This window comes from Lygodium microphyllum, chromosome 25 (assembly GCF_053477565.2).
Source record: "Lygodium microphyllum isolate KBCC chromosome 25, Lygodium_microphyllum_v1.1.10, whole genome shotgun sequence".
NCBI lineage: Eukaryota > Viridiplantae > Streptophyta > Polypodiopsida > Schizaeales > Lygodiaceae > Lygodium > Lygodium microphyllum.
Window position 1 is genome coordinate 14,320,323 of NC_141159.1, and position 23,173 is coordinate 14,343,495.

General features: G+C 38.9%; 1 protein-coding gene across 1 annotated transcript; it reads left to right on the top strand.

The window, feature by feature from the left end:
- The first annotated feature begins 559 nt into the window (after positions 1 to 559).
- On the top strand, positions 560 to 6,469 carry LOC148013933 (BTB/POZ domain-containing protein At3g22104-like). The gene is made up of 6 exons (XM_087666716.1): positions 560 to 743; positions 926 to 1,137; positions 2,524 to 2,632; positions 3,380 to 4,563; positions 4,677 to 4,854; positions 5,373 to 6,469. Exons 2-6 carry the CDS (start codon positions 1,076 to 1,078, stop codon positions 5,907 to 5,909), a joined length of 2,070 nt encoding a protein of 689 aa, XP_087522842.1. The 5' UTR covers positions 560 to 743; positions 926 to 1,075; the 3' UTR covers positions 5,910 to 6,469.
- The last annotated feature ends 16,704 nt before the right edge of the window (positions 6,470 to 23,173 follow it).

Here is a 23,173-nt window from a genome sequence, read left to right on the forward strand (position 1 = left end):
CAAAACCCAACCTTCGTGATGTGTTTGGGCAATCAAGCTTATGGACAATAAGCCATTTCACAAATTTTCCCTTTGCATTCACATGCTATTTATGTGGAAGAATAGATTAGGCGTAGGCGTGTAGCACATCCTTCCTTCATTGTGCACGAAGCACATTTGCTGACAAAAGCGCAAAATGATTTGGGCATGTGGGTGGGGTTTAACGTGTGGATTCGAACCTCTCAAAGTTCAAGACTTTCACGTGGTGGCTGAAAGTTGGAAGTGCCCATTTTGTGTGTAAACCCAGGATTAGTGAGTTGGGTCTTAAAGGCCCTTTGTCAAAATTCCGGGCGTGCAATTTGGAACATTCCGTCCCTTTATGACCATCTAGTGTAGTGTAGGTATTCTGAATGTAGGCTATTTCTTCTTCCTTCTTCCTTCTTGGGGGCGTGATTGTGAATGGTGATGAATGAAAGGAGCGAGCGTGGTGGTCCACTTGCAGTCCGTTTCATTTCCCGAATAAAGAAATACTTTTTATGCCAAACAAAGATTTTAAAAGGAGAATCAAAAATTCCACCCGCGCTCGTCCTGCGTAGGTAATCAGATCAGATCAGAGTGTTAGAGCACACCGCCATCTGTCTGCTGTCTGTGGTTTTGCATTTTGCATTAGTATGAACCGACTGATAATTCTTATAAATAAAAGGACCAAAGACCATAGGAAGGATTTCTTCAGGTCCTGTTTGAAACGGAAACGGATCATCAAGGTATCTTACCTTGCTCTCTCAGTTCTCACATTTTATGATCAGTCAGACATTATCGATATCTCACATTTGATTGGCTGTATGCATATTCGAGTTTGCTTTATTTGTTGCAAGATTTACTCTTCTGCCAGATTAATAATGGGTTTGTGCACCCGCATTTTGTGACAAAATGACGATTCACGAAGACGGGTTCTGCAGAAGAGGAGTTAGAACTTAGTACGTTGGGTAATCAATCAATCATCAGTTTGAATTCGGATGTGTAAGCGAGTTTGTTCCTTGGGAAAGGCATTAGACCAATGGAATTTGCAGGCACTCTGGTAGTAATCCTGGCATAAATGAAGGAGCAGCAGCAGCATCAGCCCTTCTGCTTCCCTCCATCATCAATGCCTGCTCACAAGTACGTCTCAGGCTTCAGCCTTTTACCCCTTCTGTACCTGCTTCAACATATCAAATGTTATCATCATGTTGTACCCGAGTGTATTACTGTAACAGCTTCTGGATGTCAAGTCATTGTTTAGTCCTATTTGCTTAGGAACTAGTAGCCTATTGTTGTCACTGCCATGATTATGAAGTCAATATTTAGTACTATTGTGCATGGGAATGAGCTTATTAGTATTACAGCTCACAAATTTTAGTCCAATGTTTAGTACTACTATACTTGGGAATGAGCTTATTACTATTACAGCTCATAAATGTTAGGCCAATGTTTAGCACCCTTATGGTTGGGAATGAGCCTGTGATTGCTAGAGGTTATGAATGCTAGTATTTTTCTCTATAGGCCCTGATTACTTTCACCTTAGCACCCTTCTTTTCCTCTTCTTCACAAACACTGCAGGATGTTTGAAGAGATTGAAATTTGATACACAGTGTAGGCAAAAGGACTCAAACAAGATCAGCTAGCATAGGAATCCGGAAACCAATCAAGGACACACACTCGGTCAAACAACCTTCATGTATATCCTGTCGAGATGCTTCATGACCATCTCAGCTTTATCTCTCTCTCTCAAGAGTCAATATTTTTTTCCAATGATTAGCACCTTTTAGAGCTTTCATATTGAACAATCTTGAACCTTGGTTGATTGATGCCTTGGATAACTACAGCTTGTAATTCCCGGTAGCCATGAAGTCCTGTCACAAGGCCATCTCCTTTTATCCTGCCTGATGGGGGTGCGGGGCTCCTTATTGAAGAAGCTTCTGACAGCAAATACACTAAGTTACGATGGACATAAAACAACCCTCCATTCTTTTCCTTTACCGACTTGTTCCATCAGAGCATTGCCAGTTAAAGCTTCCAGTGGGGCTTTCAAAGTTGACTGGAAAAAGGTGTAAGCCATTGGTGAGGGGTTATCTCACACATGCAATTGCTAGAAGAAAGTACATGCACTAGTCTTGCCTGGCTGTGAAAGGTACTTGTATTCACTGTGTCTTTATTTAGTTGGTAGCACTTGCATTTATTGTTGTGATGAGAACAACAGGTATGTCTAATCAGGATGTTGCGAGTAAAATATTAAGGCTTCTTCAAAAGGGGGAAAACAGTTTAATTTACTAACTGAAATTTAAGCTTTCATGTTTGAGAAATAACAAATACCATTATGCTTCATGTATATTGTATACTTGCACGTGTACATATATGTACATTGTGGACAGAATAAATGGCATTATAGAAAACTAAGATGTCTTCTTTTTGCGTAGCTGTTAATAGGATAATAAGAATATTATTATTGTGACAGGGCATTTACTATTGCCATTTAGAGTTCTTAAGGATTTGAGGGTTTTTCTGCAGATCAAGAATATCCTCCTCCTCCTCCTCCTCCTCCTCCTCCTCATCATCATCATCATCAGGACATGTGGCAGTGCACATCAACGAGAGGCAAACCTTTTACTTAAGGAAGGTAGGCTAAATTCTAATACGTGCAAAAATGTTCCGTGTGTTAGCATCATGTGTCTCTTTTGCTATAAACAAATTGAATGTGGCATAAAAGGATTGGCTGTAGGTGGTGGGTCCTTTCTTGATGTCTCTGATACAATCAAGATGTAGCATCCTTTTGCAGAACGTGTGCAGTGCTCACACAAAACCAAGTTTGAGGGGATTGGGAAGTTTTCTAAAATTTCAAAGTGTATACTTATTTTAAGTTCGTTACAATACGATTTAAAAAACCTATAAATGTAAGAAATAACTTGCAAATTGTCAATGTGTAAGGCTTTTGTATCAGGCTATCAGCTCTGAACCCATGGTCTCTGTGAACACTGAACGTGTGATGGGCAGAGCTTGAGCCTTGTAAAAAACACACACACACACACACACACACACACACACTCTCTCTCTCTCTCTCTCTCTCTCTCTCTCTCTCTCTCTCGGGAGTCGGGAGGATTCCCGATCTGGAAATGAAACGTGAAAGTTCAATTTTACAAAAATACCAAAGTTTTATGCAAGTATTTTTATGGTAAATAGCGAAAAATCTGCAAGTACAGGCTTCCCGATTTGGAAACTAAGGTATTAAAGGGTCCCAAATATTTAACAAAGCAGCAATTTGAGCAACCTAAATGGTTGGTGGACAAACTACTTTGTTAGTTGAGCCATTCCTTGATTATTCTTTGACGGGATCCTTTGTTGTTTGTTGTTTTTCTGTGGTACATAGGATGTACTAGTGCCGAAGTGTGGCCTCCTTACGAGGCTAGTGAATGCAGGGGCAGGGGTGCCCATATTGCACCACGAGGAGCCTCCACAAGACTATTACCATCCATGCAACAATATCGTCTCACTGCACTTGCATGACTTCCCAGGAGGGCCTCATGCATTTGAGCTGGTAGCCCGGTTCTGCTGCAGGAGCAGCGGAGGGGGCAGAGAGGGAGAGAAGAGAAGGCCTCCCAGCTGCCATGAGACCCTAAGAGAGGATGCCAATGTTGGTGGTGGTGCTGCTGCTGCTGATGAGAGTGGTGGTGATGGTGATGATGATGATGATGCTGAGAGCATTGCATATGAAGATGAAGCCGGTATTTGTGGTTTTATAAAGGCTAGCAATGTAGCCATGCTGCACTGTGCAGGGGAGTTCCTGGAGATGACAGAGCACCACTGTGAGAAAAACCTTCTTCCCCAGACAGAGGCCTTCCTGTCCAACATGCCCACCTGGAGCTTCAGACAGTGCATCTCATTCCTCACTAGCTGCCACTTCCTGCCTCACAATGCATGGACTGCGCACATGGTTCAGAGATGCATAGACTGCCTTGTGAACAGAGTCCCCTCATCCTGCTCCAACAGTACCGATATTAGCCTGATGTGCTGCTCCTCCCCTGAATCTAGACCCTCCACTGAAACACAGCCTGCCATTGAAGCATATGTGTTCTCTTGCCTGTACAAAGACATCACTCTCTTACCTCTCCCTATGGTTGAGAGGGTTGTCAAGGCACTAATTTCTCATCAGGTGGACAACAGGTTCCTTGCCAAGTGCCTTTTGCATTACCTGCAATGCCATTGCTCAGCAAAGAGGAAGGCAGAATCTGCTGCAGATAGTTCCAAGGCTACCCAAGAAACAAAACAGTGTGAAATCCTTGAAACAGTTGTGGCATTGCTGTACATGCTTGAATGGGCCTCTGTATCGTGCAAATCTCTGTTTGGGTTGCAGAGGTTGTCCGTGAGCTTGCATGCCACCAAGCCATCCAGGAAGAGGATTGAAGAGATGATTGGATCCCAGCTACACAAGGCCACATTGGATAACATCCTCATCACCTCCAGGCATCACACCAGTGGAGGCCTGTATGATGTGAATTTGATCCTTAGATTAGTAAAAACTTTTCTACGAATGGAAGATGATCGTGAAGTGGGGTAAGAAATCATCTGTCTCTCTCAAACCTAGCAATTCACCAATGGATCACGAATCATTTAGACGGCAGCAAAGCCTTGTGGTAAGATCTTGTTTTTATTTGATCCGTATGCAGCTTCATTAGGACTGGCCATCTGCAGACAGTAGCCAGCTTACTAGACATGTACTTGGCTGAAATAGCTCCGGATCCCGGCCTAACTGTGTCAAAGTTTAAGGCAGTTGCTGAATGTCTACCAGATTATGCCAGAACCTCACACGACGAGCTTTACAGGGCGTTGGACATCTATTTAGAGGTGGGTCAGCTGCAAAATAACCATCAATGTACTTCAGATAATTGCGCGCAGGTCATTTTGATTTCGGAGAATTTAGTTTGATTCTGGTGGGGTTTGAGTTCTTTGTGCTCGATGTCACCATGTTCCTGAAGCTTTGATATGAATTAATAGTTGAGAGATGGTGGTAAATATTGAAGGTTGGTTGATCTACTGCATACTCACTTTTGACTGACTGTTACCTCCCAGCCCAAGAATCGCTCCTACATCCCTACAGGGTACTAGAAACTAGCGTTTGATGTGTCATCGTTCTCACATGCCTGTTTTTGTTCCTCAAGCATCGAATCTCCAAGTGGCCAATTGAGTTCCTTGCTTGCACTGGCATGTACCCTCTCCTTATTGGTAGTCCAATCATAGCTGGAGGTCCTAAATCTCACTGCATGTCCTACTTTGATGATGTCTCTAGCAAAATTTAAACAGGTAAATGGTTACTGATGTCTTCCATGTTCTAATATTGCATACAATTGACTTTTCTCCTACAGGCTCATTCTAAGATCGATGAAGGTGAAGCAATGGAGCTGGGCAAGGTGATATGCTTCCAGAAGCTGTCATTGCAGGCCAGCAAGCATGTGGCTCAGAGCTTGAGGTTCCCTGCAAGGATAACCCTCCAAGTGCTCCTCCAAGAGCAGGAAACCCTCAAGGCAACCATGCATGTGAACCCACTCATGGCACAACGTAGTCCAAAACCCCCTTGTCCCAGTAGCTCTCCTAGGTCAGTAGCAACAATAAACTTGAACAGCAATAACAGCAATTGCCATAGCAAATTTAGCAACAGGAACAGTAACCTTAACACTAGTACTAGCACTAGCTCTAGCTCTACTTCTAGCTTGTGCTTATATGAGCACTTAGGCATGCAACACCCAGACGAGCTCGAATACAATCTAGTCCTGCGCCAGAACGAGGAATTGAGATCGGATCTCCAAGAAATGCAAACGAGGATGATGGAATTGGAGAAGGCATGTGGGCAAATGAGGTCAAAGGTGTCCAAGTACATGAAGGCCAAGCACCTTACGTGCTGATCTGTCAAATGACAATTACCACATTCTTCTAATCAATGCAAATCTCCACTATCCCACTTGCATTCCTTAAATCATTTGCATGACATCCGATGGCCACATACCTCCACATGCTTTATAACCAACGGCAGTTTTTGAGGTGCATACATACCAAAAGGGATGAAAACCCAGCTTCTTGCACATGCACAAATGCCTTGGCATTCTACTGCAAATGCCACACATCCTAACCCATTGATTTAAGGCTGCATACAAGCACCACTCAATTGTTTTCAAAGCTGGTCACAATCCAGATGTATATCTTGGCATTCTTTGCGTTTGGTGAATGTTAGTTAACCTATTAAATCCATGAAAGACAAAAAGGGAAAATTTCCAAATTGTCATAGAGGTACGGATGGAGGGTCATAGGAGTCGCGGCCAACATGTCAAGCAAACAAATACGCAAAACTCTTATGGATGAAGTATAAATCTTAGTAGTCGTGAGGAGGTTATGGGGTTCTTCAAGTACCTCACGTAGCTGGCCTATGTTATGTGTTATGTGTGAGGACTTTGGCTCATTTATGGGATCATTGGTCTCTAATTTGACACTTGTGTGGTTCACTTCAAAATATGCAAGCTCATCCATGGGATCATTGGTCTCTAATTTGACTCTTGTATGGTTCACCTTAAAATATGCAAGTCTAGCAAGAGAGTTCTTTAACATGCATTTTAAAGAGAACTGTACAAACTTAAACATGCAAGTGGAGTTTTAAGAGTCAAATTCAAAAGAAAAAAAAGAAGTTTATGAAGAAACAAGGGCCACTTAATTTAGGAAGATATGTGAGTTTCAAGGGTTTTTAATTATACCTCTTGAATGCATTAACACAAGATAAAATTTCTTGGTATACTAAAAGAAGTCAAATGGACACAACTTTGTAAGATTGTGTCACCTTCTTATTAGCTCATTCTATTAAGAGCTAGGCTATGCCTAGGTCAATTGACCTAGGCATGGTCAGCTTATCAAGTTCAACTGAGTGTGGCTTGGCCACTTGACCTAAACTCCTAAATTTGTAGGACTCTAGCAAGTGCAAGAAGTATCACAAAAAATGGTTGCTCCCTCAAGTTTGATTAGGTGTGGCAGAGCAGAGAAGAAATCTCTCTCTCTCTCTCTCTCTCTCTCTCTCTCTCTCTCTCTCTCTCTCTCTCTCTCTCTCTCTCTCTCTCTCTCTCTCTCTCTCTTTGTGCTTTTATAAGCATATGCTTAGTTTTTAAAATTATATTGAAAAAAGGTGAGGTTAGTTGTACTATGGAGTCCACACAAGTATTAACTATTGTGTGGTCCTAGGACCTTGTTTGTAGAGCTCCTCCATGCCAAGTCAAGGGACCTAAGTGTGGTGAGGCTCTAGAAGATTAGTGAATAGTGATTATAGACAAAAGTTACATTTGACTTCTGACTAGTTTGGCTTATGCATGTTTACCTTTTATTGGAAGTATGAAAATTGTCTCCAAAGTGTATCTTATGAAGACATTAAACCCAAAATCTTTTCTAACCTCTTTGAAAAATCTCCTCATTTCAAAGTTCCAATTTCTTCCCATAAATGCTGAGTGACTTTTGGAACACAAAATTCTTTCTTAGTTCTTGGTTTGGCCTCCATCATTATACCTCTTCCATCTTACTTGTTTTGTAGTTTGTGATGTTTAAATCTCTTCAATTTGTTTAATTTGTGGAAGCAAGCATTGCAAGATCAAGCCACCGTTGAACATTGAATCCCCAACATTTTGAAATGAAAGAGAGCATAAGCTAAAAGTTGACAATATATCAATTTTGGTCTTGAGTGATAATGGTATCTTCTTGCAAGCATCCTTTTGTGATCAAAATCTAGGAGTAACATGCAACTTTCAAACACACCTTTAAATTTTTAGGATAGGATAGAAAATGGTATACCAATGTGCAACATGGCCACATGATAGGATATTTACATTCATAATTCAAAATAGTTATATTAAAACAAAGATAGGAGCAAATTTTGCAAGCTTTGGGCTTATGGTTTGGAATGGAGTTAGCTTTAACTTGCAAGTTTTGTAGGCTTTGGGTTTATGTTGTGAATTCCACTCTCTCAATCACTTTATTTATATTTTTGTCCAATGCTTATTGGCTATGTGGATCTTTCTCCGCTTTCTATTGTAATGCTTTGCAACTACATGTGATCTCTATGCTCTCAATCACTTTATTTATATTTTTGTCCAGTGCTTATTGGCAATGTGGATCTTTCTCCGCTTTCTATTGTAATGCTTTGCAACTACATGTGATCTCCATGCTCTCTTCCCCTCCTTAGAAAATGGCTTGTGGGCGTGCTTTTTGGTAGATTTTCAAGCACACATATGTATGATGATTCGATAACTTTGCACTTGGGAATGCCTATATTTGAGTTAGGAAGTTATTGTAGATGCTAGAAATTATGCTAGATCTTTATGTTAGACATTTCACTAAGCATGGCCAAATTATCTAACCTCTCTATAGGTATACTAGCACTTAACTTAAACGATGTATTGAATTTTTCACCACATGCAACTATAAGCATATTAGTGAGTGATACAACACCAGGCACCCAAGCATATTGAGACAAACTTAAAGTCCTCTCTCTATCATTTGTCTTTGGCCTTTGGCTAATTGAAACTAGGTACTTGGTAGTGTAAGTGGGCACATGCATCACCTCTCAAGTGTTTACAATGAATCAGTATCACTCCCAAATGTACATCCTCAATTGTGTGTTTCATGCTTAGAAAAATCTATGGTGTAACACATGATATCTATGTTACAAGCTTCATGGTTTCAAACCTTTCCACATTTGTCATGCGGTTGGACACATGAGATCCCACATATCACTATTCTCCAACTTTCGAATATTTTTAGAGAGAAATTTAAAACGATCTATGTTTCATTCATTAGAAATGCTCTAGTTATGGGCACATGGTTTTGTTTTTGTAAGGATTGAGTTTCTCCATTAGCATAAGGAATTCAGCTTAAAACATTGTGGTATGCACTTATGTATTCAAGTTGAGGGAACTTAATGATATTCACAAAAAAGTATAAAACCAACGAAACAAAAGCTTAGGTAGTGAAGCCATATGAAGTTAGGCTAGAATGACTTTGTGTGTGTAATTTAAAACGCTGAAGAAAAAACGACATATGGGATATGGAGAGAAATATAATTTTCCACATTGCCTCTTAGTAAATGGATAGAATGATAGGATTAGGAAAGGAAGTGTCTAACATTAAGGTCCTAGAGGAAAGATTGAAATGGACCTATGAGATAAGGTTGATAATGAGACAAAAACCATTTATACTAAGAATAAGAATCCTTTTGAAGCATTTCCTCTATTAGTAAGGAGACCAACATATTCATCATATTTTTTATCAAAGATGAAATAGCAATAACATAAGTCCCTTCACTAGGCCAAACTCCTTAACAAACCATACTAATTCAAAGAAACGAACCCTTCTACTAATCGCACACTACCCTTATGTTTTTGAGATACACTCCCCAAGCATGAAATGCTATTATGTCTAGTGAAAAATTTAAAAAAGAATAGATCTATGTTAGTATGCTATTGAAAAATTTTTGTACTTTGTAGTTTATAATCATGCTATTATGATGAATTTTGGCCTAGTGTGGCTTGACTTTCTTATCTTGCTCGGCATTACTCAGAGAAAAGGGAGAACTAAACTCCAAAAATGCCTATCATTCCAATGGTTTGACTATGGAGTATGTGATGTAAGTTACAATACTACTATCCTTATTCAAACCCCTCTATCCCCACCCACCCCTTGTATCCACATCTACTCTGTCTATCCCCACCTACCACCCATTGCCATTACTTTTCCTTCCTTATGTTATTGCCCATGTTTTCCAATTGAACATGCCCTCTATCCCTACATATCCTCACCCATACTAACTACATCCCACTACCCTCATCTATCTCCTCTATCCCCCCTCCCCATCCCTCACCTAATGCCTTGTCACACTTGTGTATGCCCTCATACCATAATCCATATTTTGCTATCCATTCCTATTCTTCTCCATCCATCTTGACCCTCAATTGTCCCCATCTATTATTTTGTACCCTTCTCTAGCCCCCTCTAACTCCTTACTCCAACATATCCCCCTACATCCTCACCCACCTTAGCCATCCTACTTGCATCCCACTATCCTCATCTATGCCCCTCTACTCCCCCTCTATACCTTGTTGTTGACCCCTTTGTTACATGCATGTATCAGCCATGACCTTCCAACCTTGCCCTCCGCTCGCTATGCTCTATCCTCCTACCATTGATTGGCCAGTATTGTCACCCACTCTCCCATCACCAATGCCCTTTGCCCTCTACCTTTCTCTAAGTGATAGATTTTCTTGCCATTTTCCAAATCTTCTCATTGGTACTACTTGCCCAAAATTTACATTGATTATTGAAGTAGAACTTAAATATATAAAAGACCAACAAAAATAGAATCATGATAATGATAGAGACAATGGTTGCAAAGATAAAATGCCATTGATAAGAGAAAGAGAGGACATTGCAATAAAGAGGAGCATTTTGACAAAATGCATCCATTAGTGATGGGAATGGGGCAAAGAGAAGCAACCCATGTGGCAAAAAATATAATAAAATCAGTGAATCTACTCCCCTTTGATGGAAATTTATTATTAAATAGGTGTCCATGAAAGATGTATGAGAATATGGCATGTTATAATAATGAAGCTAAAAAGGGATGGTGGAAGAGAGAAATGCAGAAGCAAAAATTTCATGGCCAATGTAAATGATTCACTTGGAAGTCTTTAAGCATATTCTCCATCATTCAAATTATCCCTATTTTTCTACAATGTTATGCATGCAATTTGTTCATGGGAGAGTAGACTTTATCTTGAATGAAGGAAAAGACCCATAAAACCCATTACATAAGAAGAGAAATGATTACATAGAAGAGATGAGATCAACTTTTCCTTGCATAAGCACATGAGATGTAAGTAGTGCATGCATGAAAAACAACACAAACTAGACTAGGAGTCAAATTGCTTGTCATACATAAGGCATTGATTGACATTTCTATCACTATCACCCACTACAACTTGAACCACCTTGGGGTGCTTTGCATTAAGGGGAGTTGAGCCAAGTCTAGCTTGTTGTCGAACTATCTCTACTAGCTACTAACCTAGGTGCTTTAGTTTGACAATCTCTTGAGCAATATCATTGGCATGATGTTGTCTTTTCGAATGAAGTAAAATAGGTCACAACTCACGATGCACACAATATAGGCAAGACATGTGCATAGTGGATCATTCAAGTCCTTTCTCTCTCTGCTCTCTTTCTATTAGTTCAAAAATAGACTACAATATAGTCAATGCAAAAAGGAAAGTGGAGAATGAATGACACAAGATGAGGTACAATCACCCTTTTGTGCATAGAGAGGGTTTGCCTTTATCATTATGTTTAAAATTGTAATAGATCTTTTGGTTAAAGCAAGCCCCTTTATAGTCTACAAATTGTACAAAGTCATATCTTTATGCACATGCTTTTGTAATTCCTAATTTATCCCAATATCTTACTGCTAAGAAAATATGGCTATTTAAAATTCAGATAAATCTCCAAGGTTGATAAAACATTTAGTGCACCTTATTATATCAAAAAATGGGAAATCCCCATAACCTTGAAAAAATCATAACTATATAGTTGCCTACCAAAATAAAATCCACACAATAAATATATTTGTTAGGAAACCAACATTCACCATGCCTCTACATGTAATCGAATCATTCACAAATAGAAATTAGCCTAAGAATTAACAAATTAATTAAATTATTTTTCACAACATTGAAATTATTGTTGTGAAAATAAAAACCTAGTCAAACAGTCAAAAGCATTTCAATAGGACTATGCATACTGTAAACCATCTAGAAATATAAACTAGTTAATGTGCAATTAATATAATCATTCAACACTACTGGTATATCCACGTACACACTAATGAGTACCAAACAAGTAAAAAGGATAGGGATACATATCAACTCATTGCCCAAGGGAGAACCATTTAAAGTCCTCATCTCTGCAAAAAAATGCTCGACTATAAAGAGTGGAAAGACAAGACATTATTATTTTTGTGTTTGTCTTTTTCTCTTATCTTCTAGTCATTCTCTCTCCTATTTCTACCTCCCTTCTCTAAAAACTTCTCTCTACTTTCTTCTCTCTCATCTCTCTTTTTGAAAAATGGTATTAGAGATTCAATCTTTGATCCATTTTCATATCAATTTTATACATATTTCTTTTCAGATAATTTATTTTACTTGAGGTACAACATGTACATGCTTTGGTAGCAACTAGTGGTCTATCCATAGTTAGAAGACACCATATTTGGAACTATTTACTAGAGCATTGGACAAGTTTGGTGGGATCAAGGTCAAAATGGAAAGCCCGTCACTCTTTCTAAGGCAAGTTTTGGATTTTGGAAAAACTAGACTTACGAGAGTTAAAGAAGGTTTAAATTGTGGTTACTTTTTGAAGAGAGCTTCTTCTTCTTCATTCTCTCAAGCTCCCATGGATTTCTCAATGAGAAATCTTCATCTGTCTTCTTGAGCTTCAACCTTTCTCAAGATTTGATCATCCAAGGACTTGCAAGGAATCATATAACCATTATGCAATGCATATGATCAATCGAGACCTCCAAGGATAGCATTACATTTTTTGGTACATTTTTTAGGGGTTACCACTACCAATCAACTAATCTACAACTCTTAATCATCATTACTATCACTTCTGCTTCATTCAACTGAGATTTCTCCAACTTGTTGGCACAGATTGAGGCACACATCTTCATTTTCCTCGACATTTCTCTCCAAGAACCCTAATACACAACAAGATAGCCATAACCTACTTCTTCAAGCTTTCAAATCTTCAACCAAGGTTTCTTATATTGCTTTCTTGCTCAATATACTAGAGAGCCTTATCTATCTCTTTATCCTTCACAAAAGTACCCGCATAAGGAGGATTTAAAAAATAGATTTACTAAAGAGAAATTCACTTTCAAGATCCTACATGGAATTCACAAGTCATTTTAGGTAGTAGTAGATAAGAAGTTACATGTGTTTTAGGCACTTACAAGGCACTTGCAAGCCATATAGAAGTATTGTAGGGTACTTTTGAACTCTTATAGCTGGAATACATATCACATAGTATAATACTAACCCACAAAGGGTTCTCATAGGGTTAGGGTATACAAGAAAAGAGGGCTTACATTGGTTGTAGGACTATTTTCAAATGTCTAGATTTTTCTATCCTTATTTTAATGGAGAACTTGATATCTCATTTTGAAGAGAGAATCATCGGCTTAGAGTTGAACAAAATTTTTTAGCATTGGAGATCAAAATTAAAAGTTATAGTCATTTTACTGACTGCGTCTAGTGGACGTCACTTAAAAATGGCAAGTAATAGGAGTAAAAATAAGTCAAATGAGGATCTATAGCAACAAATTAGGGACTTAATTCTTGAAAATACGCAAGGGGATCATAAAGAGGATTCACAAGAGCAACTTCTGCATTGCAGGTGGTAGATGCCCATCATTGTCACTTTATTCTATATTCTTTTAGTGGCAATAGAATTAGGAAAGACAAGTTACACATTGTGATGTTGGAGTCCCCGCCACACTGATCTTTCTCTTTTTGCTTGAACCTCTTTAGCTCTTGCTTCCAATTTTGCTCCACCTTTCAATTGGTATCAGAGTGGGCATTTGAGGAGCTCTACTTACAACTTTCATGGTAGCCCCATTTCATTCCATTTGAGGTATGCATTAGCTTCACCTTTCAATTGGTATCAGAGTGGGCATTTGAGGAGCTCTACTTACAACTTTCATGGTAGCCCCATTTCATTCCATTTGAGGTATGCATTAGCTTTCCTACCTTCAACACTCATTCCACACTAGTTGAGGATCCTCTTAGGGCTTAGCTAAGCCTTGTCGAGTGCTTAATAAGCTAAGAAGTAGCCATTCTTTCCATTTTGAGTGGATACAGAGCATGTTGCACAAGTTGTGGACAGTTATGGCTACTTGATAACACTTTTGTATTTTGGCTATAACTTCTATGTATGATATCAGATTGAGATGTTATATAGCTAGAAACAAAGAGTGCGACAAGAACTACATATCTAAGCACTCATAAAGTTGATTTTATGCAGGAGGCGAAAATTGGCTTATTCTATATGGCGTAGATGCATAGATTTTGGAAAGGGTATCCTGTACTAAAGGTAGGAAATTGTTTTGCAAACTCAATTAAGGGGCATGTCCTGAAAATTCTAAAGATTTTTGGGTTAGGCCCTTTTCGGGAAATTGTGAGAATGGGGGAAGGAGAAGGAAAGAAGGGAATAAAGGTGAACCTTGCTTCTTGATATGATTGTGGTGCAAGGGTTCTACTAGACTAAATGATGCAATAGATGGGACCAAGCTAGAGGAGGCTGTGAAGAGTGAAGGAGCTATTGCTTTGGGCATAGGCATGGGAAATTTAGGCAACCAAAGCTTGTGGCAGAGTACATAATATCCTTGTGCCTCCAATAATGTTTTAGGGATCCAATGCTATGTGATGTGCAGGCTGTAGCATGGTTAGTGGTGGGCAATGTGAGTGCCTTTGCTTGGGCCTTGGGGTGGGGGGGGGGGGGGGGGGGGGCGCCGGGGGGCGGGGGGAGTGTGTGATGCTAAGGAGCATGAAGAGAGGCTTTTGGCCTCCACTCCCATTGTGATAGTACATTGATAGTAGGGGGATTTTGTTGGGCGTGATCATTCAAGAGTTGGTTCACAAGCATTGTTGTCTTGAGGGGTGGGCTAGGCTATGGGGTGCGAGTGGGCTAAGCATGGTTAGAAGGTGTCTCCTCGGAGAAAAAGGTCATTATCACAAAATTATTTGCAAATTGGATATGACTACATTTGTCAACATAATTGACATTGTAGTAGTTCATGATAAGCTTGAATGTTTAACCTATGAGGATTTTGGTGCCAATGCCCTCAATGTTCAAGAGGACATAGTAAAGAAGCATGATGCTCTTAGTCTCTATAGTCAGCATTTGCCTAGCAAGGAATATGGGGGTCTGCCATATGGGTTTAACTTTGCATGGGTAGGCTACAAATAGGGTTGCCCTAAATTGCTCCATTTGCAGTAAGGAAGGATGTTATAATCAGATCTCTCATCTATCAATGCATTAGTCATAAGTGTTTTAGCTATAGTGAGGCAAAGATGAAGGTATGCAATTGGTATAACATGTTCACCATCCATTTCAAGATTGCTAATAGTAACAACTTTAACATGGATGGTGGTGAAATTTCTTGCCTAGGAGGAGAGAGTAGTGTTGCTATCACTCAAATTGCTTTAAAAAGTTTTTTATATTCATAGAGCAAGGGGTTTTCTAGATTCATCATGGGAGGCTCATCCGAGGGGTGTCCAAATGGATGGTATTTCTTGATCTTATTGCCATTGAAATGGCCAATAGGTTGGCTGTCCAAAGTTTTAGCTCAACATTCCCTGTCTTGCTTATGACACTAACATGAAATTATTCAAGGACTCTTAATTTCAATTTTCTCTTATGGCCTTTAATTGAGTAGATTAAGATAAGATCCCCTTGATCAAAGAATCTTGATTTGATATGCTTGTCAAACTAGGCCTTATGCCAAGCTTTCTTCACAAGTAGGGCATGAGTAATTAGCAATCAAGTTTTTGTTAAACTCTCCAGCTCTTGGAGGAGATGTTGTGATGCCTTACTACCTTCCCATCATTCTCAAACAATGATGTGAAGACTAGGAATAAAAAGTTATATGGGCATGATGGCATCAATGCCATAGGTAAGTCGGAATGGATTTTGTCCTGTAGTAGTCTTATAAGTTGTGTGATAGTCCAAAGAGCTACCATGAGTTTATGATCCCAATCTAAGCATTATGCTGAGATAGTTTTACCAAGAGGCTAATGAAAACTTTGTGTGTAGCCTCATCATAGCCATTTTCTTGAGGGTGGTACACGAGTTAGACTTTCTATGCATGACCAAGAATGTGGACAAAAGGTGCTAAACCACTTCATTAATGAAGCGGGTCCCTTGATCATTGATGATTTCAATGGAGCATCCAAAGCATGAAATTACTTGTACCCAGAGAAATTGAGTAGTGGTTCTTGCATCATTTTTTTCAATAGCCCTAGCTTTTGCCCATTTAGTCATATGGTCCATGGTCATGATAATGTATCAAGCATGAGAATATTGAGTGACTAGATTGATAGGTCCCATGAAGTCTATGCTCCACTTCTCAGAGGGTTGGTGGGCAATAAACTGGTGTGAGTTCCATTTTATCCTTTCTGATAGGCAACTTTGTCTATTGACACTCATTATAGTGCTTGACAAATCGAGCAACATCTTAACAAGTGTGGGCCATCATAACTCAGATTGAGAAATTTTTTTGGTTGGCAATTGTGTCAAAGTGCCCTCTAACAATGCCACCATCATGTGTCTCTTCTAACACAACCTCAATCTTATATTCACATATGCATCTCCTAAGAAAACCATCCTACCCTAGATGATACGATTAACCATTGATCAATTGGTATGAGTAAGTTTTAATTAAGAGGCATGTTAGTTGTACTTTCTTGATTAGTCGTCTAGTAGACCCTTCTCAATGACATGGATTTTGGATTTTGCCTACCCATTGAGGTGTCAAGTCAACCTTGATGAATGAGCTTCTTGATCAATGTGGAATAGGTGATCATCTAAGAGTTGGTCATCAAATCCTATGGCCTTTTTGCCACTAGTCACTTGTGACAAGTGATCCATAATGAAGTCCTATTTTTCCTTACATGCACAAGAATTGAGAAGTCAAATTCTAGTAACAACAGAAGCCAATGAGTGATGCGTCTAGTACCACAGGGTTTTTTCCAAGATAAAGATAAAGCAATGCTTAATGATCCACAAAGAAGGTAAAAGACATAGTAATAAGATAATGGCAGAACTTTTTGACAATGTAAACCATTGCTAAGTCTTTGCATTCTGTAGTTGAGCAATTCATTTTGTTCTCAGTGAATTGGCAACTAGAGAAACTCATTGGAAAATCCATGTTATGTTTATCAAGCTAGCACAACACAGATCCAATTGCAATTTTGGAAGCACCAATGTGCATATGGAATGTATTTGTCTAGTCCAAGGCTCTTAAAATGGGTGCATTCATTAGATCCTATTTTGATGCTTCATAAGAGACTTGGCATTCCTCAACCCATAACCAGGTGACTAGTAGCTTATAAAGTGGTTGAGCAATTGCTACATAATTCAACACAAAATGATGGTAATACCTAGTATGGCCAAGAAAGCACTATACCTGCTTTGGGTTGGTGGATAGAGAGAGACTCATTATGACCTTGATCTTGGATGTATAAGTGGCAATTCTATTTTTTGATACAACATGACCCAAGATAATACCTTACTTTACCCAAAATTGGCATTTTAGAGGATTTAGGGATAAGTGATACTCACATAGATAATCTACGAACACCTTATCACTTCTTAAGCATGTCCTTGAAGATAGTACACATGAGTCTTTGGAGTTTTAGGTATATTAGTAAGCTCAAATTGCATGATAATGTATGTAAAGACTCCTACTTAGTGTGGAAAAAGCAGTTTTTGGTTTGTTGTATCCAAGTAGATCTATACTTGATTATATCTTGAAAATCCATCTAAAGAGATATAAGCTTCCTTCTCTACCACTTGCTCAATCATATGATCTATATGAAAATAGAAAAGAGGGGAGAGAAGTGAAGAGACCAAGAGCATATATACAAAAGCAACGGAGACTTGAGCACACAGGGAGATAGGGGGGCTAAAATCATCATTATCATCATCATCTTCTTCTTCTTATTCTTCTTTCTTCTCCTTCCACACAAAAGAACTAAGTCTACAACATGCTAAAATACTAATATGAAAGTACCACACATATGTATACATGATCATTAAGTGTGAACTTGCTAAGAAAAGTAGTGGTGGCACTATAAATGTACCACAATCAATGATGGATTACATGGGTATAATCCAAGTGTAGAATCACTAGCGTATCCTCATGTTGGTCACCTAACATGCCAATGAGTAATATCTTGCCATATCACCAAGGTGCATAGTGGATGCCAGCTCATGTAGAGCTCGACATCTCAACACTCCCCCTTCATGAGCTCTTGAACTCCAAGCATAGTCCTGAAGAATTGAAGCTTCTTAGTCATTCTGAGGCCTTAGTGAAAATGTCAACAGCTTGATCCTCTATATTGACATAAATCCAGTCAATATCACTTGCCAAAACCCACTCCCAAATGAGATGGTAATAGATCTCTATGTGTTTGGTCCACATATGATACATTGGTTTCTTGGCCAATTGAATGGTACTAAGGATATCACATTAAATGATAACCTTCTTGTCCACATGTATCCCCAAATTAGCAACAAGTAGCTTGCATAACCAAGCTACCTCACATGCTACAACTGCAACACCTCTAATACTAGACAAGGCAAATGTTGGTTGTTTTTTGTTGCTCCAAGTAACACCCGCACTACCAAAGGAAAATGTAAAACCACTGGTAGATCTCATGTTTGAAATACTATTAGCCCAATTTATATTTGTGTAACCATGTAAGTCCAATGGTACACTTGCACCATAGAATAAGACATAGTTTTAATGTGAACTTGATATAGTGCAATGTGTGTTGGAATGTATCCAAATGTGGCTTTTGTGAAAGCTACATAAATTGACTCTCCAAAACAATTGTGTAGTTTGGCCTAGTGATCATAAAATAGATAAGACCACCCATAATCTTTTGATACATAGTGACATCCTCAATTAAGCCACCCTTATGTGCACTAAACTTAGCATTCACATCCAAAGGTATATAAAAAATCTTGTAATCAGTCATACCATAATTTTTCAATATATCCAATGCATACTATCTCTGTGATGACAACAATGTATCCTATGGAGTCGTGATTATCTCTATGATGAAAAACAGTGCAACTATACCAAATCCTTTATCTCAACTTTAGTCTCGGGGAGACCCTTCACATAGTCAATCTCTATCTCACTATCACTATCACCTACAATGATCAAATCATCCATATATATATTAATAACCATAAATACCTACATTACTCTCATAGACACATAGTGAGTGATTAGCATGTCCTCTTCAAAATCTAATGCTAACAAAGTATTTTGTAGTCCTATCATGCCATGTCCTAGGTACTTTTTTTAGTCCATACAAGGCCTTACGAAGCTTGCATACATAATTTGGATGATTCTCATCCAATAACTAGGTGGCTACTCCAATAAACTTCATCTTACAAGGCACTCTTAACATCCATTTAATGCATGATACACTGCTATGACAGTCCTTATAGTAGCCATTTTAGCCAATGGAGCAAAAGTCTCCTCATGGATCAATGTCATGAGTTTGCACATATCCTTTGATAACCATTCATGGCTTATAGCGCTCAATAGACTCATCTTTGACCTTGTAAACCCATTTGCAGCCAATACCTTTCTTGACTTCATGTAAAGGTACCAACTCCCATGTGTCATTATCTATAAGTGTAACCATTTCTTCATCCATAGCACGATGTCGTGCCGCTATGCGGACACAGTTTGAAAAACTCTAGAGTGCATTGCCATTCAGCTTTCTTATTGATATAGAAAGACAATGCCATATTAGTCATTAGTGTCAATGTCTGTAGTGCGGATGGTTCAAAAATACTAGATTTTTGGATAAGTTTAGTCTATTTTTATATCTTAGATATTATTTTTTATAAATATCCAAAAGTTATAGACAACGTCTAGAATAGGATGACATGTTTTAAAAAAAAGCAAGTGGATTCCAACCATTTTTTTGGGGGATTTTATGCAAAACAAAGGATTGGCAAAATTGTGCGATGTGCGAACGCAGTTTATAGGCAAAAAACAACACTCCGAACTGGGAGAAGTAGTAATCTAGGAGAATTCTAGCCAGGTGTCCTAGTATTTTACCCCCCTTTCAGAGCCAATGGAGGCATCAGATTAGCGATCTGAGCAATAGAGAGTAGGCTATTGTTTTACGCACGTTTTTGGTCTACAAGAGATTTATCTTCTCAGGATATGCAGAAATAAACTGTTAGGCTTCACCTTTGTGAGTATTCTTCTACATCTTCTATTTCTTTAAACCCATTCTCTTTTGTCTACTCCTCTCCTTGAATCTCCCTTCACCCTAATGTCTCCTCTTATCCTCATGGTAAACTTTCGACCCCAAACGCTTCGACAGTGGTGAACCTGATGTAAAAGTCGGCAACATGTGTGTAAAGATGGGTGATTCTAGTGGTTCAAGTAGTGGTGATGCTTTACAACAAATGATTTCTTTGTTGTAGCAACAATAACAATAGCAGTTGTTGTTACAACAATAGATGCAAAAATGACAGGAAGCAGAAAGAATTGATTCCTTAGCTATGAATGCATTGCAAGCAGTGGGATAGAAATTGAAGTAGTTTAAGGGTCAAAAAGTTTTGGCCTTCATCCGGTTGTATGAAGAGAAAAGATATTGTTTCATTGGGTACCACAATATGCATGGAGCTGGTATTTCTCCCATTTGGCCATGCATGCATTGCATGATCGGATTGATCAGTTACATAGATGCTGATTGGGCAGCTTTTAAGAAAGCTTTGAGAGAAGAATTTTTCTTGGAAGATGCAAGATTGGTAACTAAAAATACATTTACATATTGGATTGAAAAGCCAAATAAAGGGTTGGCTGCTACAGCGTTGCTCCATGAATTTGAAAGTCGGTATGCGCAGTTGGATGTTGATGAGCGGCAATCATTGGGAAAATTGATTTGTTTCTAAAGGCTGTAGATCTTGTCTTGCAAGAGAATCTGACTAATTGTTTAGAAGATGCCTCTTCTGAAATGGGGCTGAAATTAGATTGGGCTAATGTAATTGAGGCAGTGCATATCTTGGTAAAGAGAGAGAGAATGAAATTAAGATGGGGTACATGCACCACACCTACCAGTGCTCAGAAGGGGACAAGGTTACTATAGCTATGGTGCCTGTAGCTATGGTGGAACGACTGGCTATACCCATTGGTTCGGCTCTTAAAGGTGATGCTGTGGATGAATCAATCAAAGGCATGCGTGATTTGAGGTTGAATTTGACAAAAATCTATGCAAAGGTGGAAAAGTTGAATGTTAAGGTAGAAGAGAAGGCTCGTGAAACATCCCAAAGACCACACAAAGAAGGATACAAGAGGAGATGCATTTGGTGTGACAGTTTACATCATGAAAAAAGAGACTATATAGCCTATCGTGAAGCGACAACGAAAATGTTAGTCTTTTGGAAAGATGGCAAAATACATGCAACAAAAATTGGTCTTCCAATAGAGCCAAATTTTGAAAATGGTGGCATGCAGAAGAGGTTGGAAGATATGGATTCAAGGACAACATTTATTGCCATAGATGTAGCCACATATGGGTTGAGAATTGAAAGGAACGAAGAAGCTCATAAAGGAGGCATGACTGAAGCTAAATCTCGGGCTTGGATGCAAGTATTAGATTGCATGGAAAAGGGAAAAGCAACAAAGTCTGGATTGGCTAATGCAAGTCAGATTATATGAGGCAGAACATGATGGAGTGCACCGGTGGATTCATTTTCAGCCTATGCTTATTTGGCTAAGGTTCATAATCAATAAGCTCTTGTGGAAGAAAAGAGAAGAAGAGATGAGGACACTACTAGTCCTTCCTCTTCAGGCCCATCTAAATGCATAACAAGAAGTTAAATGGAGTAGCAGAAAGAGGCTGAAAAAGCCATACCTGAACATGTTATTGAGGATGCATCTCAAGAGAAGAAACAAGAAGGAAAGAAAAGGGGTAAGTAGCTTGGTTACAGGTTAGAATCGGATCTTGAGACTGCCACAAACCTTAAAAAATGTCCTATAAGATCGCATACTTGGTAGTAGAGTGAAATTCACACTTAGTAAAGTTCTTGGAATGGCAAAGCGTGAATTTCATGATGCAATCATTGATATGTTGAAACAAAAAAGAAAGTTTGATGGTGAAGTTTTGCAAGCATTGATGCAAGTTGATAAAGATATAGAGAATCAACTTCAGAGAGAGTATGATGATGCATGTAATGCTATTTTGGAGTAGGTTGATGTTGAAAATGGGCTAAATGGGAGTGTAGATAGCAAGCTTGTGGCCAAAAATGGTATTATGGATAGCAATAAGCATAGAGAGAAGGCTATGTATAATGGGGATGTCCATCAACAAGTACATGAAGAAGAAGATACTCATTTTATTCCAAGCAATCATTATTCACGAACACATACTGGGCTCATGCTACAACAAAGACAATTGTTAAAGTGGGAAAAAGAGAGACGCCTTGCATAGCTCTCTTGGATCATGGTTCCGAAATCAATGTTATGGCATGCAGCTTGTATGAGAATGGAGGTTGGCCAATTGATGTAGACCCGGGATGGCACATGCGGGCAGCAAACAATTCATCAAGGGATCTTAATGCAGCTTGTCCGAATGTACCCACCGTGAATATTGGAGATGTTAGAGATGAATATCATTTTTTTGTGCAGGATCCATGTAGTTATCTGGTGTTTTTGGGGTAGCCCTATATTTCGGAATCAAGGCTGGAAACAAAAGCCTTGGATGATGGTTCTTCATATGCTCGAGTTCGGAGCAAAGACAAGACAAAGGCAGTACAATTTCTCACTGTTTGTGTGAATCATCCCTAGATTTCTATCCTTGTTGCCTTTTTCCCCCCCTTCATGATGACATGGCCTGGGAGACTAGCTCTTTGGCAGCCTAGTCAAGTTAAGGCTCGAAACTTTACATTTTCGAGTAGGGTTTGTTACATCCACTATGGGAAGCAGATCCGCTCAAGGAATTTGAGATCCTCTATGGGAAATTTTTGCAAAATATTTTGTTGGTTTGTAGCAATGGAAAATATTTTCTTCATCCTTTTTGTTTTGTTGTTTCTTTGATAACCTTTGATCTTCTTCTTGGTCTTCTTGGACTTATTTATCTTTATGCTCCTTGTTGGCTTGATAGATTCTCTTTAGATAACTCTTGACTAACATGACTTGATAGCTCATTACATTTTCCTTGGATACATAGGATATGTAACGTGGGTTGAATTTCATGATTTTCTTTTAACATTTTTTAAGAGTTTCAATCGTGGATTTCATGGAGAGGTCTTATCATGAGCTTGCAATTGCTCAGGC

Excerpts from the sequence above, each read along its gene's own strand:
- LOC148013933 (XM_087666716.1), top strand. The coding sequence starts at position 1,076 with ATGAAGGAGCAGCAGCAGCATCAGCCCTTCTGCTTCCCTCCATCATCA. Across the intron at positions 2,633-3,379 it reads AAACCTTTTACTTAAGGAAG|GATGTACTAGTGCCGAAGTG; the intron begins GTAGGCTAAATT and ends TGTGGTACATAG. Across the intron at positions 4,855-5,372 it reads CGTTGGACATCTATTTAGAG|GCTCATTCTAAGATCGATGA; the intron begins GTGGGTCAGCTG and ends TTTCTCCTACAG.